This window comes from Melanerpes formicivorus, unplaced genomic scaffold (genome assembly GCF_026170545.1).
Source record: "Melanerpes formicivorus ecotype bairdi unplaced genomic scaffold, bMelFor1.0.p_v2 SCAF_33, whole genome shotgun sequence".
NCBI classification, from domain to species: domain Eukaryota; kingdom Metazoa; phylum Chordata; class Aves; order Piciformes; family Picidae; genus Melanerpes; species Melanerpes formicivorus.
This window is the reverse complement of record NW_027142385.1, coordinates 8229647-8253165: the sequence shown is the minus strand read 5'-3', so window position 1 is coordinate 8253165 and position 23519 is coordinate 8229647. Positions and strand designations below refer to the sequence as shown.

At 60.1% G+C, this 23519-nt stretch overlaps 2 protein-coding genes across 3 annotated transcripts in view; both read left to right on the top strand.

Moving 5' to 3' along the window:
- The first annotated feature begins 569 nt into the window (after positions 1-569).
- On the top strand, positions 570-14733 carry AIF1L (allograft inflammatory factor 1 like). The gene is made up of 5 exons (XM_068155985.1): positions 570-685; positions 5985-6051; positions 10211-10252; positions 11328-11490; positions 13303-14733. The coding sequence occupies exons 1-5, from the start codon at positions 608-610 to the stop codon at positions 13388-13390; spliced, it is 438 nt and encodes a 145-aa protein (XP_068012086.1). The 5' UTR covers positions 570-607; the 3' UTR covers positions 13391-14733.
- A 1838-nt stretch (positions 14734-16571) lies between these two features.
- The window catches only part of NUP214 (nucleoporin 214), a 45289-nt gene continuing 38341 nt past the window's right edge, over positions 16572-23519 (top strand). For both annotated transcript variants that reach the window (XM_068155984.1, XM_068155983.1), the window contains exons 1-7: positions 16572-16660; positions 17925-18120; positions 19074-19225; positions 19953-20157; positions 20837-20907; positions 21532-21595; positions 22840-22943. In XM_068155984.1, coding sequence (XP_068012085.1) covers positions 16619-16660; positions 17925-18120; positions 19074-19225; positions 19953-20157; positions 20837-20907; positions 21532-21595; positions 22840-22943 — 834 coding nt within the window. In that variant the 5' untranslated portion in view covers positions 16572-16618. The remainder of the gene's footprint in view (positions 16661-17924; positions 18121-19073; positions 19226-19952; positions 20158-20836; positions 20908-21531; positions 21596-22839; positions 22944-23519) is intronic.

Here is a 23519-nt window from a genome sequence, read left to right as displayed (position 1 = left end):
CACAGAGATGAGAGGTGCAGGGGAGATGCTCCTGCCCTGGATCCCAGGGGATCCCCGAGGTGGTGAGTGCCAGGGGGGTGCTCCTGCCCTGGATCCCAGGGGATCCCCGAGGTGGTGGGTGCCAGGGGGGTGCTCCTGCCCTGGATCCCAGGGGGTCCCCGAGGTGGTGGGTGCCAGGGGGATGCTCCTGCCCTGGATCCCAGGGGATCCCCGAGGTGGTGCGTGCCAGGGGGTGCTCCTGCCCTGGATCCCAGGGGATCCCCGCGGCGATGGGAGCATGGGGGGATGCTCCAGCCCCGGGGTGGCTCCGGAGCTGACCCCCGGGATACACGGTGAGTTAGAGGGAGCCTGTCCCTTCCCTTCCCTTCCCGTCGGGGTCCCGGTCGCTGTTTGCCCCCGAACCCCCCCGCCCCGTGCTCTTGACCTTGCCAAATCCTGCTGCTGCCCCCCACCCACCCCCGGGAGGAGCAGCCCGGAGCGGGGCGGGCACCGTCAGCAGCTGTGGGCGGCGGGCGGGACAGGGAAGGGGTTAAGGGTGGGGGCGGAGGGCTCAGCCCGGCCCGGCCCTACTTAAGGCGGCGGCGGGCACCGGAGGGGGTTCGGTGCGATGGCGGCTCCGCGCCGGCCGAGCGGCGGGGGGCTGCGGCGGGCCCCGCAGGACGGGCGGCTGGAGGAGATCAACAAGGTGGGGCTGGGGTCGGGAGAGTGACAGCGACAGAGATTAGAGACAGTTTTCCCCTCCACGCCCCGGGAAAGAGTCGAGACTTTGCCGGGTGCAGCCCCGGGGGGAGGGCTCCGGGGGGACAGGATGGGGGTGGAAGGGGCTGCACCGATGGCTGCTGGGGATGGGGGCTGCGGAGAGAGAGGGGGGGAAGGCAGGGGCAGGTGGACCTGCACCCCCTTCCCTTTGCTTGCGTTTCCCTCGGAGGGAAATCCGGATGGAATACGCACCGGGGGCTCTGCGGGGGGGTTGCCTCCATCCTTTCTGCTCCCCTCGCCCCTTCTGCGGGAAGGGTTTTGACGCCTGTTCCCTCGGCAAGGGCGGAACTTTTGCCCCCTCATCCCCTCTGCAGGCTGAGGTGGCTTTGACTTCTGTTTTCTCTTCAGAGCTGGTGTGGTTTTGCCACCTTGTCCTCTGCAGGAGAGAGTTTTGTCCCCCCCTGTGCCTTCTGCAGGGGTGAGAGGGTTTTGCCCCTGCCCCTACTGCAGTAGGATTTGCTCTCCATCCCTCCCACAACAGGCTTTGCTCCCCCTCCCTTCCACTCGTGGTCTCCCCAGCACCCCACATCCTGGGCAGGTCCGAGAGGCCCTCTGTGTGCTGGGGGGTGCTCAGCCCCCAGCTGCCACCCAAGCCCCTTGGGGAACGTGCTCCGGGAAGAGTAGGAGCTATTGTTCTCCCCGAGGGCTTCCACCTCCCCTCAGCTGCATCCAGTGCTTTGATTTCTCCTCCCCGGAGTGAGGAGTTTCTGCTGCTCGGCAGAGCTGGCTCCAGCCTCTCTGCTTCCCAGTTGTGCTGGGTGAAGGGTTGGATGTGCCACAAGCCTTGGGCAGGGGGAATGGCAGCTCCAGGATTAGTGCAAAGTACATTGGGCTTCGTGCCCTTCGTGCTGGGGTCAGGCAAGGTCCTCTCCTGGAGCTCTGGGCTTGCCCTGTCCCTTGCTTGGCAGGAGCTGTGGGGGGCAGCTCCATTGGCATCCCTCCCAGCCAAGAGCACTTCTGGGGGTGCAGAGAAGGTTTTAACCTTGAAAGGATCAGCAAGGAGGTTTCCAGGATGATTTCTGGGCGAGGTTGGTGGTCACTTGGCTGAGGGAGCCTGAGGCACCTTGGAGTTGCAGGTGCAGAAACCAAAGGTCTGCAGCACATGAGAGCCTCAAAGACTTGGTGGGCTGGGCTTGCCCTCACGCTGGGCCATAAGGAGTGCCCATGAGCTCTTCCTGGCAGGGGTGAGAGCAGAGGTGAGCTTTCTGTAGGTCACTGGAGAGGGAATTTTGCCATTAGAACCCAGGAGGGGCTGGAGGATGAGCAGGACAAGAGGTGGTGTGGCCTAAGGTGACAAAAAGGAGCCTTTGAAAGCTGCTGCTGCAAGGTAGGCACCACCCCATCCCCCACCCCCCCTGTGTCAAGGTGGGTCCAGTGCCACCCCATAGCCACCGTGGTGCTGCCCATTGGGTTGGGGAGGAAGGGAGAATGTGATGTACCCATTGTGTCTGGGGGCTCTTCCTCCTCCCCCCCGGGATACAGGCTCCTCTCTCTCCCCCTCACAGCCATCCCTGTGGGCAGCCTTTGTCTGGGTGACAAAACTGAAACAAGCTACAGAACTTCCCTCTGAGGGAGGTGGGGGCTGCACGTTCTGAGCCTCGCTGCCTTGGCTCAGTGCTAGGAGAGGGAAGTTGGAGCAGCTAGGAATGAAGCTGCAGACAGCACAGGTAGTGACCACCCACGGATCCTGAGCTCCTCTTGTGGCTCTGGGCAGCAAACCTCAGGCTGCTGAGCTGTGCTCAGCCTGCCGGCTCTGCGTGGTGCTGCCGGTTGGGATGCTGGCTGTGAGCAGACCAGCGGTGAAGCAGCTCACACCTCCCTCTGATATGCAAACCTGGGCTGGCTGGAGTCAGGGAGGGGCTTTCCCAAGCCCCAAAGATGCCTCAGGGCTGCGAACCAGCAAAGTGCTCCTAATAAAACCAATCAGGCCAAATTCCTATCAGGCTTAATCTCATTGTCTCATCCTAGCACTTAGCTCCATCCCAGCCCTGTTTTCCTGGCTGGGTTCTACCCAAGAGCTCTCCCAGGGATGAGGCTCTTTGGCAGACAGCATCCTGAGTGCACACATGCTGCTGGAGGACAGCTGGGTCCTAGGATTGAATTCTCTCTTCTAGCCTGGATCACTCCTCTGGGATCCCCTCTTGGCCATCCCCTCCCTGCAGGGGCATGGCAATCACATCCTTCAGCCTCCTGCACCGAGGTGGCAAATTTAATCCAGCACAGATTAGTTTCAGACTAATTTTACCCTCTAATACTCTGGGCTGCAGGAAGCAGTTTGGCTTGTGGGAGAGCAGGTGCCTGCTCCTGACACTGGAATAGTTCATCATGCCTGGAATCATCTCCCAGGGCAAGCAGTGGATTCCCCTACCCTGGGCAGTCTGAGGGCTCAGCCTGACAGGCCACCTCGTTGCAACTCCACCAGCACCTAGAAAGGTTGGACCAGAGCATCCTTGGGGTCCCTCCCGACCTGGCATTCTGTGATTCTCCCATCCAGGGCAAGCAGAAGCATCCCTCAGCCCCTTCCCAGCCCCAGCAGGCAGGGTTGGCACTGAAACAGCCCCATGGGAGCCTGACCTGCTGGTTGGAGCAGCCTGCTGGGGAAGGCAGGAAGGACCTGGCTCAGGCTGACAGGTAGCTGGGGCTGGCGTGGATGGGTTGATTGGCTTAGGGAGGTCTCTCTGCCCAGGAAAGGCTGCTGGGGGCAGGGGTGGGGGAGAGGCTGGGGCCTCTTAAGTGGCTCTTAAAAATAGAACATGGCCCTGAAAGTGGAAGCTGTAGCAAAGGGCTGGAGGAGGAACTTCAGGCGCTGCAGGAGGAACTTCAGGCGCTGGGGCTGAGGCTGAGTCACTGGCCCTGGGGACTGAATTCCAGGGCTATTGTTTGCCTTATCGCAGCCCCAGCCTGCCTGGAGACAATGTGGAGGGGGCAATGCCTTTGAACTGTGCTCCCCTCTTGCTTCCTTTGGTCTAGAGCAGGGCTGTCCAGTTCCTCTCCAGCTGAAATGCAAGGGGGCTGGGTCCTAGGTGTGTGCAGTGTCACCCAGCTGCCAGGGGCTGCTGGACCCTGGGGTCCCTCGGCTGTCCTGCCTGGATGTGGCATTCCCTTTGGCCTTCCCAAGCAGTTGGGAAGTTGTCAGCAGGGACAATTTCAACTAGAGCCAGTTGCTCAGAGCTCCATCCAGCCCTGGGATGGTTCCAGACATGGGACATCTGCCACCTCTCTGGGCAACCTGGGCCAGCCTCTCGCCACCCTCTGTGTGAAAGAGACTTTATCTAGTCTGAATCTTCCCTCTCTGTCTGTGCTGCTTCTTGTTTCAGGAGAAACAGTGCTGTGCCCTCACCCCCCCTGCCCTGCTGGGAGCTACAAGCTGCCTGCTGCTTCTGGGGGGCAGGAGTGAGGCTGTGAGCCGGTGGCCAGGAGCTGCTCTGGCCCTGCTTTGGTTCTCAGTGATGCTTGGCAAGTTCCTTCTAGAGAGGCTCTTGAGGGGCAGTAGGTAACAGCACTCTGCTCTCTGGCTCTCCAAGCTGAATTGGGCTCTTTGTGTTGGGCTGGCAAATGATACCCCTGGGTAGAAATCCCTGAGAGAAATGAAATGGAGCTGGCAGAGGAGAGCGAAAGAAGGAACTGGGAGCACTGCTTTTCACCACAGCTCCCCACTTGGCCTGGTGTCCATGGTGATAAGGGAAGTCTGTGCCATGCTGGTTGGGTGGGTATGGTGTCTGGTCTCCCTGCTGGAGTTTGTGAGAGGGGAGGGGATGACAGCCACCTCTGTCCTGCAGGGCTTCCTGCAAAACCCAAGCTTAGCTGCAGGTAAAAGCAGCAATTAACTGGCAGGTTAATTGCAGTTTGAGGCAGTTGGACTCCCTGGAGCAGGTCCAGGTTCCACTGTCCCAGCAAGGGAGGAGGGGGCAGCTCCAGGAGTGGGGGCTGCAGGGACCTGGAGTGTGGGCTGCAGGCTCAGTGACCAAACTTGCAAGGCTCAGGGCCAGCTGTGGCAGCAGGAACCAGGAGTTAGTTTGGAGCTGCAGTGCTCTGGAGCTGGCCCAGGAGCCAGCCTGGCACAGCTCATCACACCTGGGGAGTGCTGCTGCTTTCCTTCTGGAGGGCATCTGGGTTAATGGTGGCAGTGTGGACCCCCTGCAGTCCTGGTGCCTGCAGATGGGGCTGCTCTGGGGGGTGGCCTCACTACTCACAAGTGAAGCTGCCCCAGCCTTCTGGTGACCCCGGAGATAGATCTTGGTCCCTCGGTGTCCCACTCCTGTCTGCCCCATGAGCGTGGAGGCATCAGCGGTGAGGAACGTGCCCAGAGCAGGGAACAGCTCAGGCCTCTCTCTCTAAGCCCTGGGGGGGTTCTGCTGGCCAGGCCCTGCATCAGCAGTGCAGATGTTAATGATTTCTGCCCTGAGGAATGTGGAGTTGTTGCTGAACACAGATCGAGTCATTAAGCTGCGCTGGGCTCGCCGGGGCTGGGCAGTGTGGGAGGGTAGGGACAGGAGCAGGACCCTGCTGCTCCCAGCTGGAGGGGGTGCTGCTGGCAGGGCAAAGTGGTGGAGCTGGCTCTGCAGGCTCTGCTCTGTTCTCTCGGGGACCTGAAGGGTTTAGAGGTGAGGCTAGGGACAAGTGGTTAGAAGTGACCCAGGATTTCCTCTCCAGCCTGAGCCAGCTAGGGGGAAGAATGGATGGCTGGGCTGAGAGAGTGGGAGCCTGCTCCTTACCCCCACACCCTTGTCCTCTCCTGGCTGCATGACGTTCTGCAGCCTTCTCCTGCTCTGTTTGCCAGGCCTCTTGAGTTTATCCAGGGGTTGGAAGTCTGAGATCAAAGTTGCTTTGCTGCAAGGACTAAGAGCCCTTGCTGGGAGTAGGTGCTTGAACCATGTGCTGCAGATGCTGAAGTGGAGATCTGAGGAGCTGAAACCTGGGGGAGGGAAGGGGGAAAGCAAGAAGAGAGGGCTTGTGCAGTTATGCCAAATCATATGGGGTCCAAGCTTCCCTCAAGCTGTTGGTGGGAGGCTTGAGACACCAGAGGCATTGCCCTCGTACTGGATTGTTAATGACAAGGTGTGGAGGGATTCAAACCATTTCCAAGCCTCCTGGCCCCGTTCAGATGTGGTCTTCTGGGCCATGCTGCCTGGGAATGTGCCCTGGAGGATGCTTTCCTTTATATCTCTAACCTTGAAGATACTCTTTTTAGTTGTTGGGCTTTTTTCCCCCTCTTTTTGCTTTAGGAATTTCTCTGTGACCCCAAGTTCAGTGATGAAGAAGATCTGGAGGAGAAGCTGGCAGTGTTCAAAGGTGAGGACTGGAGGCTTTCCCTGTCCTTTCAGCCTGACTGTTTGCTTTGAACTGATCCTTTCCTCAGCACTTGGATCTCACCAGCCTGAGCTCCTCTGCCAAATCCAAGTGGCTGAGCTGGGATGGATGCTTCCTCCTGGAGAGGTGGTCTTCCCACCCCAGCCTTTGTGCTTGCAAGGCAGGGACCCTGCAGACATCCTGCCTGGAGGCTGCAAAACTTGCTGCATGGGCAAAAGCCCTGGGGAGCAGCAGAGGAGGATGGTTTCTGCCTAGCTGCTTAGACAAGCAGCTGTGTAATGGATGGTGCAGGAGCTGGGCTCTTTTTTTTCCAGTGAGTAGGAGGATGACTTCCCACACAGCAGAGGTCTCAGCTGCTTCCTGAAGGATCTGGGGACTTTCTGTCCCCAAAGGTTTCTTCAGGCTGATGTGGTCCTTCCCAAAGCCCTCAGCACTGGAGGCAGCAGCAGAGCTCTGTCTCTAGCCCTGGCCAAAGCCTAACTCAGATCTGGGGCTCAGGTTTGGGTCATTTGCTGGGATGGGGATAGAGAAACAGCTCAGAAGCTGTGGGGCTTGTCCCCAGAGTGGTTACAGGAGAAGACTTGGCAGGGCTGCTCTGGCTGCAGTCACTTTCTTGCCAAGCAATGGCTGAAGGCAGTTGAAAGGCTTCTGTGCCACAATGCCCTCAAGGTCTGGCCCCAGCCTGGCTCTAACCAAGTCAAACCTGACCTTGCTTCCCCTGCAGGCGTTGCCAGCTCTGTCCCTTTGAATCCTGGCTCTGCAGTCCAGCGTGGGTAAAGCTGGCTCTGGGGTTCTGTGATCCCTGCCCCTGCTGGGCACAGAGGAGCTCCTGTGCTCCCTGGGCTTTTCTTCTGCTGCCTTTGGTACAGCTTTGGCTTTTGGCTGCAGCTCCAAATTGTTTTTCCCCATCACAATCGGGGCTCTTCAAACATTGCAACTGGAGGTCACAGGCACAGAATTCCCTGAAACGAGAGCCCCTGGCATCTCCTGCTGCTGCCTCGTGAGTTTGCCTCCCGAGCCTGCCCTGCGCTGCGACGCCTCCTCCAACAATCAGCTCATTGTGCGATGATGATGGGAGGGAGGGGGGGAGGAAGCATTTTCTTCTCTGCCCTCCTCCCCAGCCCGGGGAGCCCCTCTGCGGTGTTTGTGTGAATGCATTTGCGAGGGGAGGGCCCAGGCGTGGCTTTGCCTTACCCAACCCCTGCAGCTGGGACGGGAGGGACAGGAGGGACAGCAGGGGGGGGCGAGGCGAGGCGTGGAGCAGGGGGCTGCGTGGAGCAGGGGGGCTGCGAGGCGAGGCGTGGAGCAGGGGGCTGCGAGGCGTGGAGCAGGGGGCTGCAAGGTGTGGAGCAGGGGGCTGCGTGGAGCAGGGGGCTGCGAGGCAAGGTGTGGAGCAGGGGGCTGCGTGGAGCAGGGGGCTGCGAGGCGTGGAGCAGGGGGCTGCGAGGCGTGGAGCAGGGGGGCTGCGTGGAGCAGGGGGGCTGCGTGGAGCGGGGGGCTGCGTGGAGCAGGGGGCTGCGAGGTGTGGAGCAGGGGGCTGCGTGGAGCAGGGGGCTGTGAGGCAAGGTGTGGAGCAGGGGGCTGCGAGGTGTGGAGCAGGGGGGCTGCGTGGAGCAGGGGGCTGCGAGGCGTGGAGCAGGGGGCTGCGTGGAGCAGGGGGGCTGCGTGGAGCGGGGGGCTGCGTGGAGCAGGGGGCTGCGAGGTGTGGAGCAGGGGGCGGCGTGGAGCAGGGGGCTGTGAGGCAAGGTGTGGAGCAGGGGGCTGCGAGGTGTGGAGCAGGGGGGCTGCGTGGAGCAGGGGGCTGCGAGGTGTGGAGCAGGGGGCTGCGTGGAGCAGGGGGCTGTGAGGCAAGGTGTGGAGCAGGGGGCTGCGAGGTGTGGAGCAGGGGGGCTGCGTGGAGCAGGGGGCTGCGTGGTGTGGAGCAGGGGGCTGCGTGGAGCAGGGGGCTGCGTGGAGCAGGGGGCTGCGAGGTGTGGAGCAGGGGGCTGCGTGGAGCAGGGGGCTGCGAGGTGTGGAGCAGGGGGCTGCGTGGAGCAGGGGGCTGCGAGGTGTGGAGCAGGGGGCTGCGTGGAGCAGGGGGCTGCGAGGTGTGGAGCAGGGGGCGGTGTGGAGCAGGGGGCGGCGTGGAGCAGGGGGCTGCGAGGTGTGGAGCAGGGGGCGGCGTGGAGCAGGGGAGCTGCGAGGCAAGGCGTGGAGCAGGGGGGCTGCGAGGCGTGGAGCAGGGGGCGGTGTGGAGCAGGGGGCGGTGTGGAGCAGGGGGCGGCGTGGAGCAGGGGGCTGCGAGGTGTGGAGCAGGGGGCGGCGTGGAGCAGGGGAGCTGCGAGGCAAGGCGTGGAGCAGGGGGGCTGCGAGGCGTGGAGCAGGGGGCGGCGTGGAGCAGGGGAGCTGCGAGGCAAGGCGTGGAGCAGGGGGCTGCGTGGAGCAGGGGGCTGCGAGGCAAGGTGTGGAGCAGGGGGCTGCGTGGAGCAGGGGGCTGCGTGGAGCAGGGGGCTGCGTGGAGCAGGGGGCTGCGAGGCGTGGAGCAGGGGGCTGCGTGGAGCAGGGGGCTGCGTGGAGCAGGGGGCTGCGAGGCTGCCTCTCTGCTCAGTGCTTTTTGGCTCCGTGTCAGCCGAGAAGCAAAGCAAACATGCTGGGCACGGGCAGGGCTGTGCCCCTGGGCACATGCTGGGCTGCCTGACCCCTGCCCAGGCAGGTGGCAGCTCCTTTGAGCAAGGTCATCATGGTGGGGGGGGGCAGAGTGTGAGGGGAGAGCCAGTCTGCCCCAAGCATGGCTTTGGCCCCAGAGCACATGTGTGACAGCTCCAATTTCATCCGGAGCTGGCTGCTTAATGCTTGAAGGGAGGCATTTATCCCTGCCTGAAGCATGAGCAGGTTTGGGTTGTGCATGGAATCCCCCCAGGGCTGTCCTGGGCAGCTCATGACGGCAGTAATCCACCAGCTGGGACCTCGGTGAGGACGTGCCAAGCCACTGCTCTGCCTCCTGCCATCGCTCCACTTAGCCCTTCAGAAACAGCAGTCCTGGGGAGGCTCTGATGTGGGAAATGTCCCCTTTGGCTCCTCAGCTGAGCTGCCACTTCTCTGTTCATGCTCACCTGCTTGCTGGTGTCCCTGGAGCAAAGGGAAAAGGCCTTTTGCCTCCGGGGGAAAGGAGCAGCCTGGAGCTCTTGCTTGAGTCCCCCAAGGCTGCTCTAGGGAGTGCTGGGGAGTGGAGGCTTCTCCAGCTCCGGGGGGGAGGGGGGGCTGGGTGGTGGCAGCAGGCATCTTGCTCATCTCATTTATTAGAGCTGAGCTGATGGGAGGCCCCTGCAGTGCTAGGAGCTGTGCTGCCTGTCAGACAAATCCTTGCCTGAAGAGCTTAAAGTCTAAATGAGGAACAGCCAGCAGGGGAGGGGGTAGGAACCACACAGGTGTGCCACTCCCAGGGGCATGAGCAGCACAGGGCTGAAACCCTCATTTCTCCAGCTGAAATCAGGGTGGAAGGGACCAGGTTTGGTGCTGCACAGCCAGCCAGGCCTGGAGCAGGCTCTGCCTTGCCCTGCAGGTGCTGGAGCTGCCCAGTTCAGCAGCGTCTGGCAGCAGGCTGGAAGGGCAAACGGCTTGCTCCGGTGGGACTGCTCCTGGGCATGTTCTTGGCTTTGCCCTCTTGATGTGGTCCTTGAGCTTAGCTGCTGGCAGGTGCTGCTCTGGGAGCACAGCACAGCGCTGGGAGGACTGCAGAGCCTGTCCCTTGCCATTGCAGGCAGCTGCTTCACCTAATCACCCTCCTAATCCCATCAAGCTTCATCTTGGAAGTGCTCAGGGGTTTTGTTTTCCTTGCTACTCCTTCTGGGAGCCTGTTCCAGAGCTTTGTTTTTCTGGCTGGAAGCCTTTTAAGGCTCTCCCTGGCTAGCTGATACCTTGTTCTCATGCCAGTGTTTTCCTTCAGCTTAAATGAAAAGCAGCCACAATTAAAGAGCACTTAACTCCAGAGCCCTGGAGTGGAGATGAGGCTGCTGCAGTCGGGGGCTTGAGATGTTCTCCCTCTCTGAACTGTTTGCTCTCAGCAGTGTTATCAATCTGAGCCCCACAGCCTTAATCTCACTGCCCTGAGCTGGCAGCCCTGCTCTGGGGTCCTCCTAACCTGCCTGTGTGTCTCTTGCAGAGAAGTACATGGAGTTTGACCTGAACAACCAAGGAGAGATTGGTGAGTGCCCCAGGGGTGCTGGTGCTGGGCTGGATGAGCAGCAGGCTGCTGAGGTGCTGTCTGCTGCTTCCCCTTTCCTGTCCCCAGCCTTCCTTGCATCTTCCTGGGCTCACCAGCCCCTGCCTCTCAGCTTCCTCAGGCTCTTCTCACCTCCTTCCAGATCTAAGCTCTCCTCAGTCCTGTCTTCCTCCTGACTCACTGCTTAGCTCCTTCTCTTCTTTCTGCTCTAAATGCCTTTTCTTTCCCTTTTTTACACCTTTTAACTCTTTTGTCTCCCCTGAGGTCAGCTTCTCAATCCCCAGCATTTCCAGAGGGCTTGGACAGTCCTGGCTGGAGGCAGCAGCTGTCTAAAACCAGGAGCACTCCAAGAGCAGAGAAGCTCTTTGCTTTGCTGGGAGAGGGGTGGAGGGAAGCAGAGGACTTGGATGTGAGTCTGGCTCAGCTGGTCTGGGCCCAGAAAGCCCCAGTTACATAAACCCCAGCCTCCTGGAGCTGACACTGGAGTGCAACCACACTCTGCTGTGCCCTGCCAGGAGGCTGCTGCCTCACTCCCCTCCTCCACCAGCCCTGGAGATGAAGTAAAGCTGCGGGGAGCTGGAGGAGGCCTGGCCCAGGGCTGCTCTGATGTTTCCTGGAGGGAAGGGGCCACAGCAGGTGACAGCAATGGGAGGAAATGGCCTGGGGTGATGGGCAGGGGCACCCCTCCCCACAGCCTCTTTGCCTGCAGCTTTAACCCTGGCCTGGCTTCCCTCCTCCCCAGCTCTGTGGTTCTTGGCACTGTGCTCTGGGCTGGTGAAGAGTGTCCCCACGTGTCTCTGGAGCTCTTGGAGAGTTGCCCCTCATGTGTGTGTCTGTGGGGAAGGCTTTTGTCCTGAGCTGCACACAGGGGCAGTGGTGCTCTGTGCTGGGCAGTGCCTCACTGGGCTGGGCTGGACTGGAAGGCTTCTCTTGGCTTTCAGCAGCAGCTTAATGCCACCAGCCCCAGAGTCCCCAGGTGAAATGGTCTGAGGTGGGGAACTCACACCTCTGTCCCCAGGCTCACCTCTCAACAGCACTGACTGCCTTGCTCTTGCAGACCTGATGTCAGTCAAAAGGATGATGGAGAAGATGGGAGCTCCAAAGACCCACCTGGAGCTGAAGAAGATGATCTCAGAGGTGACTGGAGGGGTCAGTGAGACCATCTCGTACCAGGACTTCGTCAACGTCATGCTGGGGAAACGCTCTGCAGTGCTCAAGCTGTGAGTGCCCAGGGAGCAGCAGATGCTCTGCCTGCTGCAGCTGGAGCTCTCTGTGTCTTTGGTGCTTCTGGAGGGGAGATGGGGACCCTTGTGAAGGGTTTGCAGCGAGGCATGGGGGTGTAGAAGCCCATGCCTGGGCTGAGCAGTGGTCAGTGCCTGCTGTGTTGGCACAAGGCTTCCTCCAACATGATGCCACCCAGCACTGGGGCACTCCTTCCCCTCCCTCCCCCATGGCTCCTGCTGGCTCTGGGGACACAGCCTTCCCCTGGGAATGGTGGCAGGGCTGGAGTGGTGAGTGCTGGTCCTGCCAACACCAGCAGTGCTGGCTCCTGTTTCCCACAGGATGCTCCCTCCCTGCCTGGCCTTGGAGAGCCAGGCAGTAGCTGGGGAGAGGACTCGTGCTGCAAACAGCTGGCTGGTGCCTGGAGAGGTTTTGTGCAGTGCAGGCTGCCAGCACCAGCCTCCCATGGCCCCCTCTGCCCTCTCACCAGGGCTCTGAGAGTCCTGCTCTAACAAACAGCTTCCCAACACTTGCTTGGCTCCATCTGCACCCCATTGAAGCTTGGCTTTTCCTTTCACAGCCACAGAGCTGGCCCTGCTCTTGTGTCTGGAACCACCATGAATAGGAGCTGCTCCTCTCCATCCTCCTTGTCCTCTTCTGAGGGCAGCTTTAGAATCCCAGCCAGCTCTCCAGGCAGGCTGGGAGGGAAGGATCTTGCTCTCACATGGTCCCTGTGGAGCAGTGCATGCTTGCTGCTGATGTGTCTGGGTTGGGATGTTCCTCTTCCAAGCACTCCCAGGCTTCTGCCCCCCTGCTGCTTCTTTCTTCCTCCATGGCAGCAGGCTGAGCCTGCAGCCTGTCCCCTCTCTTCCAACTTCCCTCCCAGCTGCAGCAGCTTCCACAGAAGGCTCCCTTCTGCTAACAGACACCCCATTGTCTGTTGGCCTCCTCAGAGCAGGAGCAGAAACACAAACCTCATGCCCAGAGCAGTGCAGCCCTTTGCCCTGGCGTGGCAGCTGCTGTTCCCTGCCTGGCTGCAGCCCTCAGGGAGGAGGAACCTGCTGGTGGCTGCAGCATGCTTGGGATTCTTCTAGCCAGTGCCTTGCTCCCCATCCCTGCCCTCTCCCCTGGCTCTAGCTGCTGTTGCTTGTGTGGTGTTGGCTTTGGAATGCTGTGCACAGGGTGAGCCAGGCACTGTTTGCTTGGCCTGCAGCTTGTGCCCAGGGGGTTTGGAAGGACCTTGTCCAAGTCAAAGCAGTGCTGCAGGGGGGCAGGGAGTGAAAGGACTGGGGGGGTTGGAGCAAAACTTGAAGTGGGGAGATTGAGATTGGATGTGAGGAAGAAGTTGTTGCCCATGAGGGTGGTGAGAGCCTGGCACAGGCTGCCCAGGGAGGTGGTGGAAGCCTCCTGCCTGGAGGTGTTTGCAGCCAGGCTGGAGGTGGCTGTGAGCAACCTGCTGTGGTGTGAGGTGTCCCTGCCCATGGCAGGGGGTTGGGGCTGGCTGAGCCTTGGGGTCCCTTCCAGCCCTGGCAGTTCTGTGACTCTGACACTCTGGGCTCAGAGAGGCTTTGGGAACCTGCTCCTGTAAGCTGCTGGGAAAGCAGAGCTGCCTGCCAACCTGGCAGCACTGCCCTCTGATGGCTTTCCTTCCTCTGCTAATTATGGGATGGCCTTTGCACGGGAGGCAGATGCTATTCTGCAGCAGGTAAGCTCCTCCAGCGATTAGGCAGGGGAGATTTAGCAGTGATGGGCAAAGATGCTCCTGCTTTGGGGTGGGGTTTTTCACTGGTGTTCTCTGCTGTGTGTTGCAGGGTGATGATGTTTGAAGGCAAAGCCAATGAAAGCAACCCAAAACCTTCTGGGCCACCTCCAGAGAGAGACATCTCCAGCCTGCCCTGAGCAAGCCAGGCTGAGCCCCTGGCACAGTTTGCTTTGCTGGCCTGCGAGGGAGGTTTCCTGTGCTTTGGTACTCTTCACTGTGGACTGTCCCAGGTCTCAACTAACCTGCCTTAGAGGAACACCAAGGGAAGCTGGAGCCCCCCCAGCTTGTGTCTTTCTGCTGCATCCTTAGCTGACTTCATCTGTTAGACAGAAGCTGTAGCACTGATTGCAATGAGACCCAAAGCAGTGATGCTGTGAGCCTGCTCTCTCCTCTGCCTCTCCTCCACTTCCCAGGCCAGGAGCTACTTTCCTCCCTGTGCCTGTCACAACAGCTTCCTCAAGGGCCTTGCTGCCAGCCACTGAGTGGTCCTATGGCCAAGCCCCTGACAGCAGCTCCCTGGGTGCAGCCAAACAAGTGCCTTCTCTGCTCTGCCCTGCACTTCCTGACTCTTCCCCTCCTGACCCCACCAAAACACCAGCTGGGCTCCCAGCTCTCGTTGGGTGCTAGGTGAACATGGGCTGTGGTGCATGGAGAGAGCTCTGCCTGCAGGACCTGCGTGTGGAGGTGAATGTGGCTGCCTGCAGGGACAGCTCTGCCTGCTCCCTGGGGGCATCCTGCAGCCAGACCTTGCTGGGTCCAGCAACATCCTCTGCAAGTGAGGAAGGTTAAAACCCCCTTGGGTGGTTAAAGCCACCTTAGGGTGCCCCTTCCTGACAAACCTCTACCTGGATCCAACGAGGTCCCTTCCAACCCTGACAGTTCTCTGACTCACCTGAGCCCTGCCAGAGCAGTTTGCAGAGGATCTGTCCTCACACAGCTGCTCTGCCCCTCTGAGTTCTGCAGCCCCCCTGGAGGGTTTCAGAGTGGTCCCCTGGGGCTGTTGAGGTTTCCCTGGTGGAGAAGCCCTCAACTCTGCCCCAGGAGCACGGCCCCAAGCATGGAGTGTGAGCTGGGACCCAGCTGCAGCCAGAGCTGTGCTCTCCTTACTCTTACTGTGGTGATTCCTGCTCCACACACCCTTTCTGGAATCCAGATGTTTGCTCTTTGCCCTTTCCCTGCTCTTTTTCTTTAATCTTCTTGACAGCTTTTAACTTTGGGTTTTTTTGTTGTTGTTTTTAATGATGATTGTTTCATGATTTTAATCATGGTTTAATAAGTTGTTCAAGGAGATACAGCTGAGTAGCTCCACTGGTGGCTCCTGCCAAAGGCTGCACAATAAAACCAAAACCATTCTCACTACTGTTTGCATGAAAACCAAAACTATAATGGAGAGAGAGAGAGAGAGGGAGGGGGAAAAAGTCTGAGCAGGAGCAGCAGCAGTCTGCTTTCAGGACTGAAAATAAACCTCCTTGAAGCTACACCATGTGTCTGTGTGCTCAGCTGAGCTCCTCTGAAGCTCCAGCCAGAGGATTGGTTGCAGATTAAGCGAGCTGCTTTCCAAAGTCTGTTAATATAAACCCTTAAATAGATGCTGGAGATAGGGCTGGACTGTCTCGGTCTGATCTTTATCTGACTGACCCCTGGGTGGGGGTTTGTGTTGGGAAATGCAGAGGTCACCCAAGAGCTGCTTTTTTCCCTTCTGACTTGCTGGAAGGAAGCAGGTGGTGCTGCTTGTTTTAAGGAAGAACTTGTTTATCAAGAGCAGACACTTGTAATTCTGCTCCTGAAAAAGGCTTTTTTTCCCACCCCCCCGCCTCCTCCTCCATCCTCTCAGCTCTTGAGGCAATTGCCTGAGGTTCTTGTCTGAGTTACCAAATGGAGAGCAGGCTTCCTGGGGGAAAGACTGGGTACACACTTGCCTTGTGTTCCTCTAAAGGAAAGAATTTCCCTTAGATCAGAGCCCTGTGCCTGCTCTCTGCTGCCTCGCAGCCCCTGGGGATGCACCTGCTCTTCCAGGCTGTGTGTAACAGCCCTCGCTCAGCTGGAAGATAAAGGGAGCACGTGGCACAAGGGAAATCGGGATGTGGTTTGCCACAGTTCAGGTCACTGCCCAAAGCCATCTCTGCTTTTGCTTCTGTGGAAAAATCCTCCCCCTTCCAGTCCTGGAGGAGAGCAGCACAACCTGCTACAGCTGCAGGCTGCCCTTGTCAGCACGTCCTTGTCCCCACAGGGCTAAGTGCTGCGGTGGTGCAGCCCCTGTGCTGGCACTGAGTCGGGGCTGAGCGCTTGAGCTTGCGGCAGGAGGGAGCGAGAAACACTCTCGGGTCCTGCTGTGACTGAAAAAAAACCAGATGCTGCTGGAGTGGGGGCCTGGAGCACCAAAAAGCCATCCCTGCTCACACAGCCTCCACTGATCCAGCTCAGCCACGCAGAAGCGCACAGGGACCAGCCCAAGGGACCCTGCGCCGCCGCCGCAGCCCACGCTCGGGGGCTGGGGTTTGCTTCCAGCTGCAGCGACGCTGGACCTCTGCTGTGCCACAGGCGCCCAAACCCCTTCCCAAAGGCTGACGAGCAGGGGGCAACAGCTGCTTGCTGGCCTCCCCCGCCCTGCAGCTGGGAGGAATCCCCAGCCCAGTCTGAGAGCCTCCAGGAGCAGCACAGATCTCCTCGGGTCCTCTAGGGGCAGCCCCGTCGGGCAGGACCCCCGGAGAGCCTGCAGGAGAACCCCCTGGGGCTGGACCCCGAGAGCTTTTGAGGGATGCCCATGGGGCTGGATGCTCTCGGAGCAGCCCCATGGGACAGGACCCCCGGAGAGCCTGCAGGAGAACCCCCTGGGGCTGGACCCCGAGAGCTTTTGAGGGATGCCCATGGGGCTGGATGCTCTCGGAGCAGCCCCATGGGACAGGACCCCCGGAGAGCCTGCAGGAGAACCCCCTGGGGCTGGACCCCGAGAGCTTTCGAGGGATGCCCATGGGGCTGGATCCTCTCGGAGCAGCCCCATGGGACAGGACCCCCAGAAAGCCTGCAGGAGAACCCCCTGGGGCTGGACCCCGAGGGCTGCCCATTCATGGCTGGATGCTCTCAGGGCAGGGCCGACCCAACCCAGCCAGCCCCCGGCTCGGAAAACAACCTACAAAGGTTTATGGGCACAGCCTGGCTCCCCCTGGCGCGGGAGGGGCTGCCGCTCTCCTTCGCACCGGGTGGCCGCTAGGGGGCTCCCTCTGGAGGAGCTGCGGCCGCCGCGGACGATCGAGAGCCGAGGCCAGAGCGGCTCCGCCGGAAGCGGAAGCGAGCGCCGCGGCGGGCGCGCGGGGGTTCCCGGCTGCGCTGAGGGGAGCGCGCGCCGCGGGGCTGCCGCTGGCGCCATGGGGGACGACATGGACGTGATCCCCGAGCGGGAGATGAAGGTGAGGGCAGGGGGACGGGCAGGAGGGCCGGGGGAGAGCGGCAGCCGGCCGGCGGAACGGCTCCGGCCCTTGGCTCCCGCCCCGGCCGGGGGGCGGCTCGGGCCGCGGGGAGAAGGGGGCCTGGGGGCTGTGCGGGCGCTCGGCAGGGGCAGGGACGCGGCTCGGGGCCGCAGGCTGGCGGAGGCGGTGCTGCTCGCTCGGCCCAGGTCGGTGCTGCTCGCTCGGCTCCGGTCGGCGCTGCTCGCTCGGCTCCGGTCGGTGCTGCTCGCTCGGCTCAGGTCGGTGCTGCTCGCTCGGCTCAGGTCGGTGCTGCTCGCTCGGCCCAGGTCGGTGCTGCTCGCTCGGCCCAGGTCGGTGCTGCTCGCTCGGCCCAGGTCGGTGCTGCTCGCTCGGCCCAGGTCGGTGCTGCTCGCTCGGCCCAGGTCGGTGCTGCTCGCTCGGCCCAGGTCGGTGCTGCTCGCTCGGCTCCGGTCGGTGCTGCTCGCTCGGCTCAGGTCGGTGCTGCTCGCTCGGCCCAGGTCGGTGCTGCTCGCTCGGCCCAGGTCGGTGCTGCTCGCTCGGCCCAGGTCGGTGCTGCTCGCTCGGCCCAGGTCGGTGCTGCTCGCTCGGCCCAGGTCGGTGCTGCTCGCTCGGCCCAGGTCGGTGCTGCTCGCTCGGCCCAGGTCGGTGCTGCTCGCTCGGCTCAGGTCGGCGCTGCTCGCTCGGCCCAGGTCGGCGCCGTTCTGCGGCGTCCCTGCGGCGGTTGTGAAGCACCTGAGGAGCTCTCGGCACGCTCGGGTGCGAGTCCGTGGGGGGGAAGAGGAAGGGGCAGGAGTGGCCCTTGACGACCCCTGGGGGAGCCTTGATGTGGGGAAAGAGTGATGAGCTTCTCAGTCCTCCTGCCAGCCTGCCCTGTGCTTGGAAGTTCTGCTCTGGGCAACGGCTTCCTCCCCTCCTGTCCTCCCCTCCTGTCCTCCCCTCCTCTTTCACTTTTCTGCACTCCTGGCTGGCTTTGTCCTGCTTCTGAGCGGATTAGAGGTGCTGGGCAGATTCAGCTCTTCCAGGCTTTATGAGCAGAGGCAGTGGGCAGAAGAGGCTCAGCCAGGGGAAGGATGTGTTGTGATCTGAGTTTCTTGGCTGAGACAGCAGGGGATGGCCAGGGTCGGTGTGGGTGTGGGCTGTGCCCTGGCTCTGGTGAGGAGAGAGAGCTCTCCCTTGCTGCCTCAGGGAGGCTGCTCCTGCTCGCCAGCAGGGGTGCAGCTGCTTCCCGGCCCTCTCCCCGCAGGACTTCCAGTTCAGAGCTCTGAAGAAGGTTCGCATCTTCGAGGCTCCGGAGGAGCTGCCCAGGGAGCGCTCCAGCCTGCTGGCAGTGTCCAACAAGTATGGGCTGGTCTTTGCTGCTGGAGGAACCAGCCTGCAGATCTTCCACACCAGGAACCTCCTCATGCAGAACCAGCTGGGAGAGGACCCCAATGAAATCGGTAAGGCTCTTCCCAGGGCTGCCTCTGGGTGCTGTGGAGCTCAGCCTGCTTCCCTGGGGGAGGAGGCAGGGGCAGTGTGTGCTGCTGGGATGAAGTGCAGGCGTGAGGGACGCAGCCCCAGGCTGCCCTGTGCTGGCTCCTGTCCAAGTGTGGCTCGAGTTTGGTCACCTGTGGTCAGGGCTGTAGGTGGAATCAGTCCCTGACTGGGCAAAGTCCATCAGTGTTGACCTTTCCAAGCTGAACCTTCCCCTCCCCTCACAGCCACATGTGGTGGTGGTCAGGCCTGGAGCTGTCAGTCTGTGCCTGCAGGAGGGGGAGTGTGAGTGGAGGGACAGAGTTACCCCCCCTGAGCTATGCACTCTGACTGAAGGAGGGTCCTGTGAGAGGGGGAGCAGTCCCTCCTCCACCACCTGGGTGCAGGGTGGGCTTTGGCCCTCCCTGGCCCTCGGCTGTTCGCCCTCGAGGTGTCCATGCACAGGCATGAGGAGAATAAGAATCCACTCATTTTTCCTCCAGGTTACTGAGGAAGGGAGGTGCAGTTTTCTCACCAGAGGAATCTGGCAGCTCTTGAGGCTGTGGTGGTAGAGGAGAGAGAGGAGTTTGTTCCCCCTCAGTTTTCCTGCATCAGCTTTGACAGAGCCACAGAATTGGTTGGGTTGGAGGAGACCTCTGAGGTCACTGAGTCCAAGCAGCAACCCAGCACCACCACAGCCAGCAAGCCATGTCCCAGAGTGCCATGGGCACACCTCCAGGGGTGGTGACTCCACCACCTCCCTGGGCAGCCTGTGCCAGCCCCTGACCGCCCCTGCAGCCAGGAGATTCTTCTTGCACCGCAGCGGCGCCGGCGGTGACCTCCGCAGCGGCTGCGGCCGGGGCAGCTGCTCCGCGGGGGCCTTGCTGCTGCCTCTCTTTGTCCCCTGCATTCCACCTTCCTTTCCTTTCTGTGTTTCAAGTGGAGAACGTTCAGAGCACCTCAGTGCCCCTGAAGTTCCCTGTGCAGCACCTGGCTCTGAGCTGTGACAGCCTCACTCTCTCTGTCTGCATGATGTCCTCCGAGCTCGGGGCCTTCATCGGCTTCTTCGACGTCCGCACCTTCCTCAACCAGGTGAGGCAGGCCCGGGGCATGGCTCTCCAGCACACTGCAGCAGCAGAGGCATGGCCTGGGGGGGGGAGGGGAGATTTTCTGTCTCTTTGTGGGAGATGTGTGGCAGAGAGAGCAGAAGAAGGGCATTGAACTGTTGGAGCAGGTCTAGAGAGGGCGGTGAAGGGATTAGAGACCCTCCCCTGTGGGGACAGGCTGGGAGGGTTGGGGCTGTTCAGCATGGAGAAGAGAAGGCTCCAGGGAGACCTTAGAGCAGCCTCCCAGTGCCTGAAGGCAACTGCAGGAAAGCCAGGAAGGGACATTTTACAAGGGCTTGTAGTGACAGAAGAGGGACAGTGGCTTGAGCTGGAAGAAGGGAGATTGAGACTGGAGATCAGGAAGAAATTCTTTGCAGTGAGGCTGCTGAGACCCTGAAAAGGCTGCCCAGGGAGGCTGTGGATGCTCCCTCCCTGGAGGTGTTCAAGGCCAGGCTGGATGAGGCCTTGAGCAACCTGGGCTGGTGGGAGGTGTCCTTGCCCATGGCTTGGAACCAGATGATCTTTAAGGCCCCTCCCAAGCCAAACCATTCTGTGTCTCTGTCCAGGAGTTACTCAGCAAACTCAAAATGTGCTTTGTGTTTTTGTTAGTCAACAAGTCCTAGGAAGGTCAAAACTGCCTTGACTGAGGACTCTGGGGGAGCTGGGCTTTGTGCTCAGCTTTGACTCTCTCCTGCATTTCTCTTCCCTGAAAGGCCAAGCAGCAGAAACGTGCTTTTGCATACCACAAACTGGCCAAGGACTCAGGGAGTGCAGCCGTGGTCAATGACCTGAAGTGGAACCCTGCCAGCCCCACCATGGTGGCCATCTGCCTGTCTGATGGCAGCATCTCTGTGCTGCAGGTCACAGACTCTGTCAAGGTGTATGCCACCCTGCCTGCCTCTGTCGCTGTCACTTCTGGTGAGTGGGGGCAGAGTGCTGGGCGCTGAAGGGGAGGAGCAGGTGGATGGAGAGCAGCCCTGAGGAGGAGGGCTTGGGGGTGCTGGTTGGTGAGAAGCTCAGTGTGAGCTGGCAGTGTGCACACACAGCTCAGACCCAGTCATGACCTGGGCTGCAGCCCCAGCAGTGTGGGCAGCAGGTGGAGGGAGGGGATTCTGCCCCTCTGCTCTGCTGAGACCTCATCTGCCCAGGGAAGTTCTGGAGGCTCCAAGCCTGGGAGTGCTCAAAGCCAGGTTGGATAAGGCCTTGAGGAGGTGGGAGGTGTCCCTGCCTGACCTTTGGGGTCCCTTCTGTGCTAGGACTCTGTCATAGCTGTTTCTGCGGGGAGGAGATTTCTTACCCCTCTCACAGAAAGGAAGGCTTCAGGCTGCTGGAAACTCAGGCAGTGTGTTGCACTGCAGCTGCTCTTCCCCAGCTGATGGAGAAGCTGCATCTCCTGAGTTGTGCCCACTGTGAGCTGTGCTGTCCCAGGCCTGGCTCTCATTTCCCAGGAGTCCTCACCTGTTGGGGTTTGAGCTGTGTGACTCCCTCAGTGACTCCATGGTTTCTCTTAATAGCAATTCTAGCTCACTGGTCTTGACTTTCCAGGCCCTTCAACTCCATTTCCTCAGTGCTAATGAGATTCTCTTACTTTGCTTAGTGTGTTGGAGCCCAAAGGGAAAACAGCTTGCTGTGGGGAAGCAGAATGGCACTGTGGTGCAATACCTGCCTGTAAGTACTGCTGCTAGGGAAGCCTTTGGCCTCTCTGCTTCCTTGCAGCCTGCTTCAGCAAGCTGTGGAGTTTGGTCAGTGGCACATGGGCTGAGCCATGGGAACCCCCCAAGCTCTTCCAGGATCTGCAGGGGGCTCCAGGAAAGCTGGGGAGGGACTTGTGAGGGTGTCAGGGAGGGATAGGACTGGGGGGCAGGGAGCAAAACTAGAAGTGGGGAGATTGAGATTGGCTGTGAGGAAGAAGTTGTTGCCCAGGAGGGTGGTGAGAGCCTGGCACAGGCTGCCCAGGGAGGTGGTGGAAGCCTCCTGCCTGGAGGTGTTTGCAGCCAGGCTGGAGGTGGCTGTGAGCAACCTGCTGTGGTGTGAGGTGTCCCTGGGCATGGCAGGGGGTTGGGGCTGGCTGAGCCTTGGGGTCCCTTCCAGCCCTGACAGTTCTGTGCCTATTCAAGTGCCTCAGACCAAAGCTTGCTTTAGTTAAAGCTTTGCACCTGCCACTGGAGGCTGGGGAGTGGCACCTGATGAGTGCTAGAGGCTGATTGTTGCCCCAAACCCTCTGGGCCTTCTGCAGGGAGCTGGCTTTCTTTGTTGGCTTTCTCTTTGAGTTAAGAGGAGTTCTGTTTGCAGAACCTGCAGGAGAAGAAAGTGATTCCCTGTCCTCCCTTCTATGACTCAGACAACCCTGTCAAAGGTACAGCTCTTCACTTCTTTTTACCTTGGCTTTTCACTCATTTTCCACTCACCCCTCCTCCTGCTCCTCATGTTTTCATCTGTGGCAGCTGTGCCCTGCTCTGCTTCTGCCATTTCAGTGTGATTGGGAAATACTTGGCAACAAAAATCTTTGCTGCTGCTTTGGGTTTAGAGAACTGCCCAGGCTGCCTCTGGAATGGTTGAAATACTCATCTCAAAAGCTGTGTTTTGCTCTCCCAGGTGGCAGCCAATGCTGCCATGGGGAGCTGCAGGAGGCACTGGCACAGGCTGCCCAGGGAGGCTGTGGCTGCCCCCTCCCTGGAGGTGTTCAGGGCCAGGCTGGATGAGGCCCTGAGCAGCCTGGGCTGGGGAGAGGTGGAGGGAGCATCCTGTGCTGGCTGAGCTTGAAGGTCCCTTCCAACCCAAACCATTCTCTGCATCCCTGGCCTCTACCCTCCACAGGCAGGAGTTGTTTCAGCCCCTGCCTGCTGAGGTGTTGCTTGCAGGGCTGAGCCAAGCCAGCCCCCTGAGCTCCCTGCCCTTGGGAGACAGATGCTGCTCCTGGTCTCCATAGTAGCTGCTGGAGCAGCTGAGCAGCAGGCAGAGGCTGGTGGTGCCCAGGAGCCTCCAGGCAGCACACAGCAATGCAGCAAAGGCTCTCCCAACCCAACCCATTCTGTGGATAAGCTTTCAGGACATAAATCTCACTCTCATCTTTTGCTTTGAGTTCCATCTCAGCATTTTGACTCAGCAGTAAACTGTCACAGCAGAAAGCTTCCTTCAGGGGGATGTGGCAAAACTCTCTCCATGCTTGGAGGCACTGATGTGACCTCTCCTGTGGTGTCATCAAGCACATCACAGACTCCTAGAATGGCTCAGGTTGGAGGGATCTCAGAGCTCATCTGCTCCAGCCTCCCCTACCATGGGCAGGGACATCTCTCCTGCAGGATCCCTTCAGGTCCTGGCAGGCAGCTCTGAGGTCCCCCTGGAGTCTTCTTCTCTCCAGGCTGCACACCCCCAGCTCCCTCAGCCTCTGCTCACAGCAGAGCTGCTCCAGCCCTTGGGTCATCTTTGTGGCCTCCTGGACTCACTCCAGCAGCTCTGTGTCTCCTCCTGCTGAGGACATCAGAACTTCCAATAGATTCTTCTGGGTTGTGTTGGAAACTCCTGGGACAGTTCCAGTGGGCAAGGGCAGTGTCATCCTGGAGAGTTCCTGCCTGAGGTGTCTGTTTCCCTCTCTTCCAGTCCTGGATGTGCTGTGGATTGGCACCTATGTCTTCACTATTGTGTATGCAGCAGCTGATGGGACCCTGGAAACCCCTCCAGAAGTGGTCATAGCCATCCTGCCTGTAAGTGCCAGCAAGTCACAAGGACTGAAGCATTGCTGCTTGTTCTTGGCCTGTTTGTTGCAGTGGGATGGAGAATTTTGAGTGTGGTGCTGCTGTAACTGATGGGGTTGGGAGGATTGAGTGAAGGAAGTAAGGTTCCACTAGCAAATCAATCCACAGCCAGCTCTTTGCTGAGGTCAAATCAGGGCATGAAGGCTTCTGGCCTCTGAAGTAAGCACTTGGGCAGGAAAACTTAGCTGATGAAGAGTCCTGAGGGATTTGTGTGGATCTGAGTTGTTTGCTTTGGGTTAAGGAGGTTCTAGGCCTGGTGATGTGCTCCTCTTCAGTATCAGATAATTCATTGCTGGGGGGAGTGAGCTCTGGGAGTGGTAACCTCTGTGTTGCTCCTTTGCCTTTTGGAGAAGGCTTGGGGGTGGTTTGCTTGTCCCTTGTTACATGTTTCAGGCTAGAGAAGAGAAGGCTCTGAGGAGACCTCATTGTGGCCTTCCAGGATCTGCAGGGGGCTCCAGGAAAGCTGGGGAGGGACTTGTGAGGCTGTCAGGGAGGGATAGGGCTGGGGGGGATGGAGCAGAACCA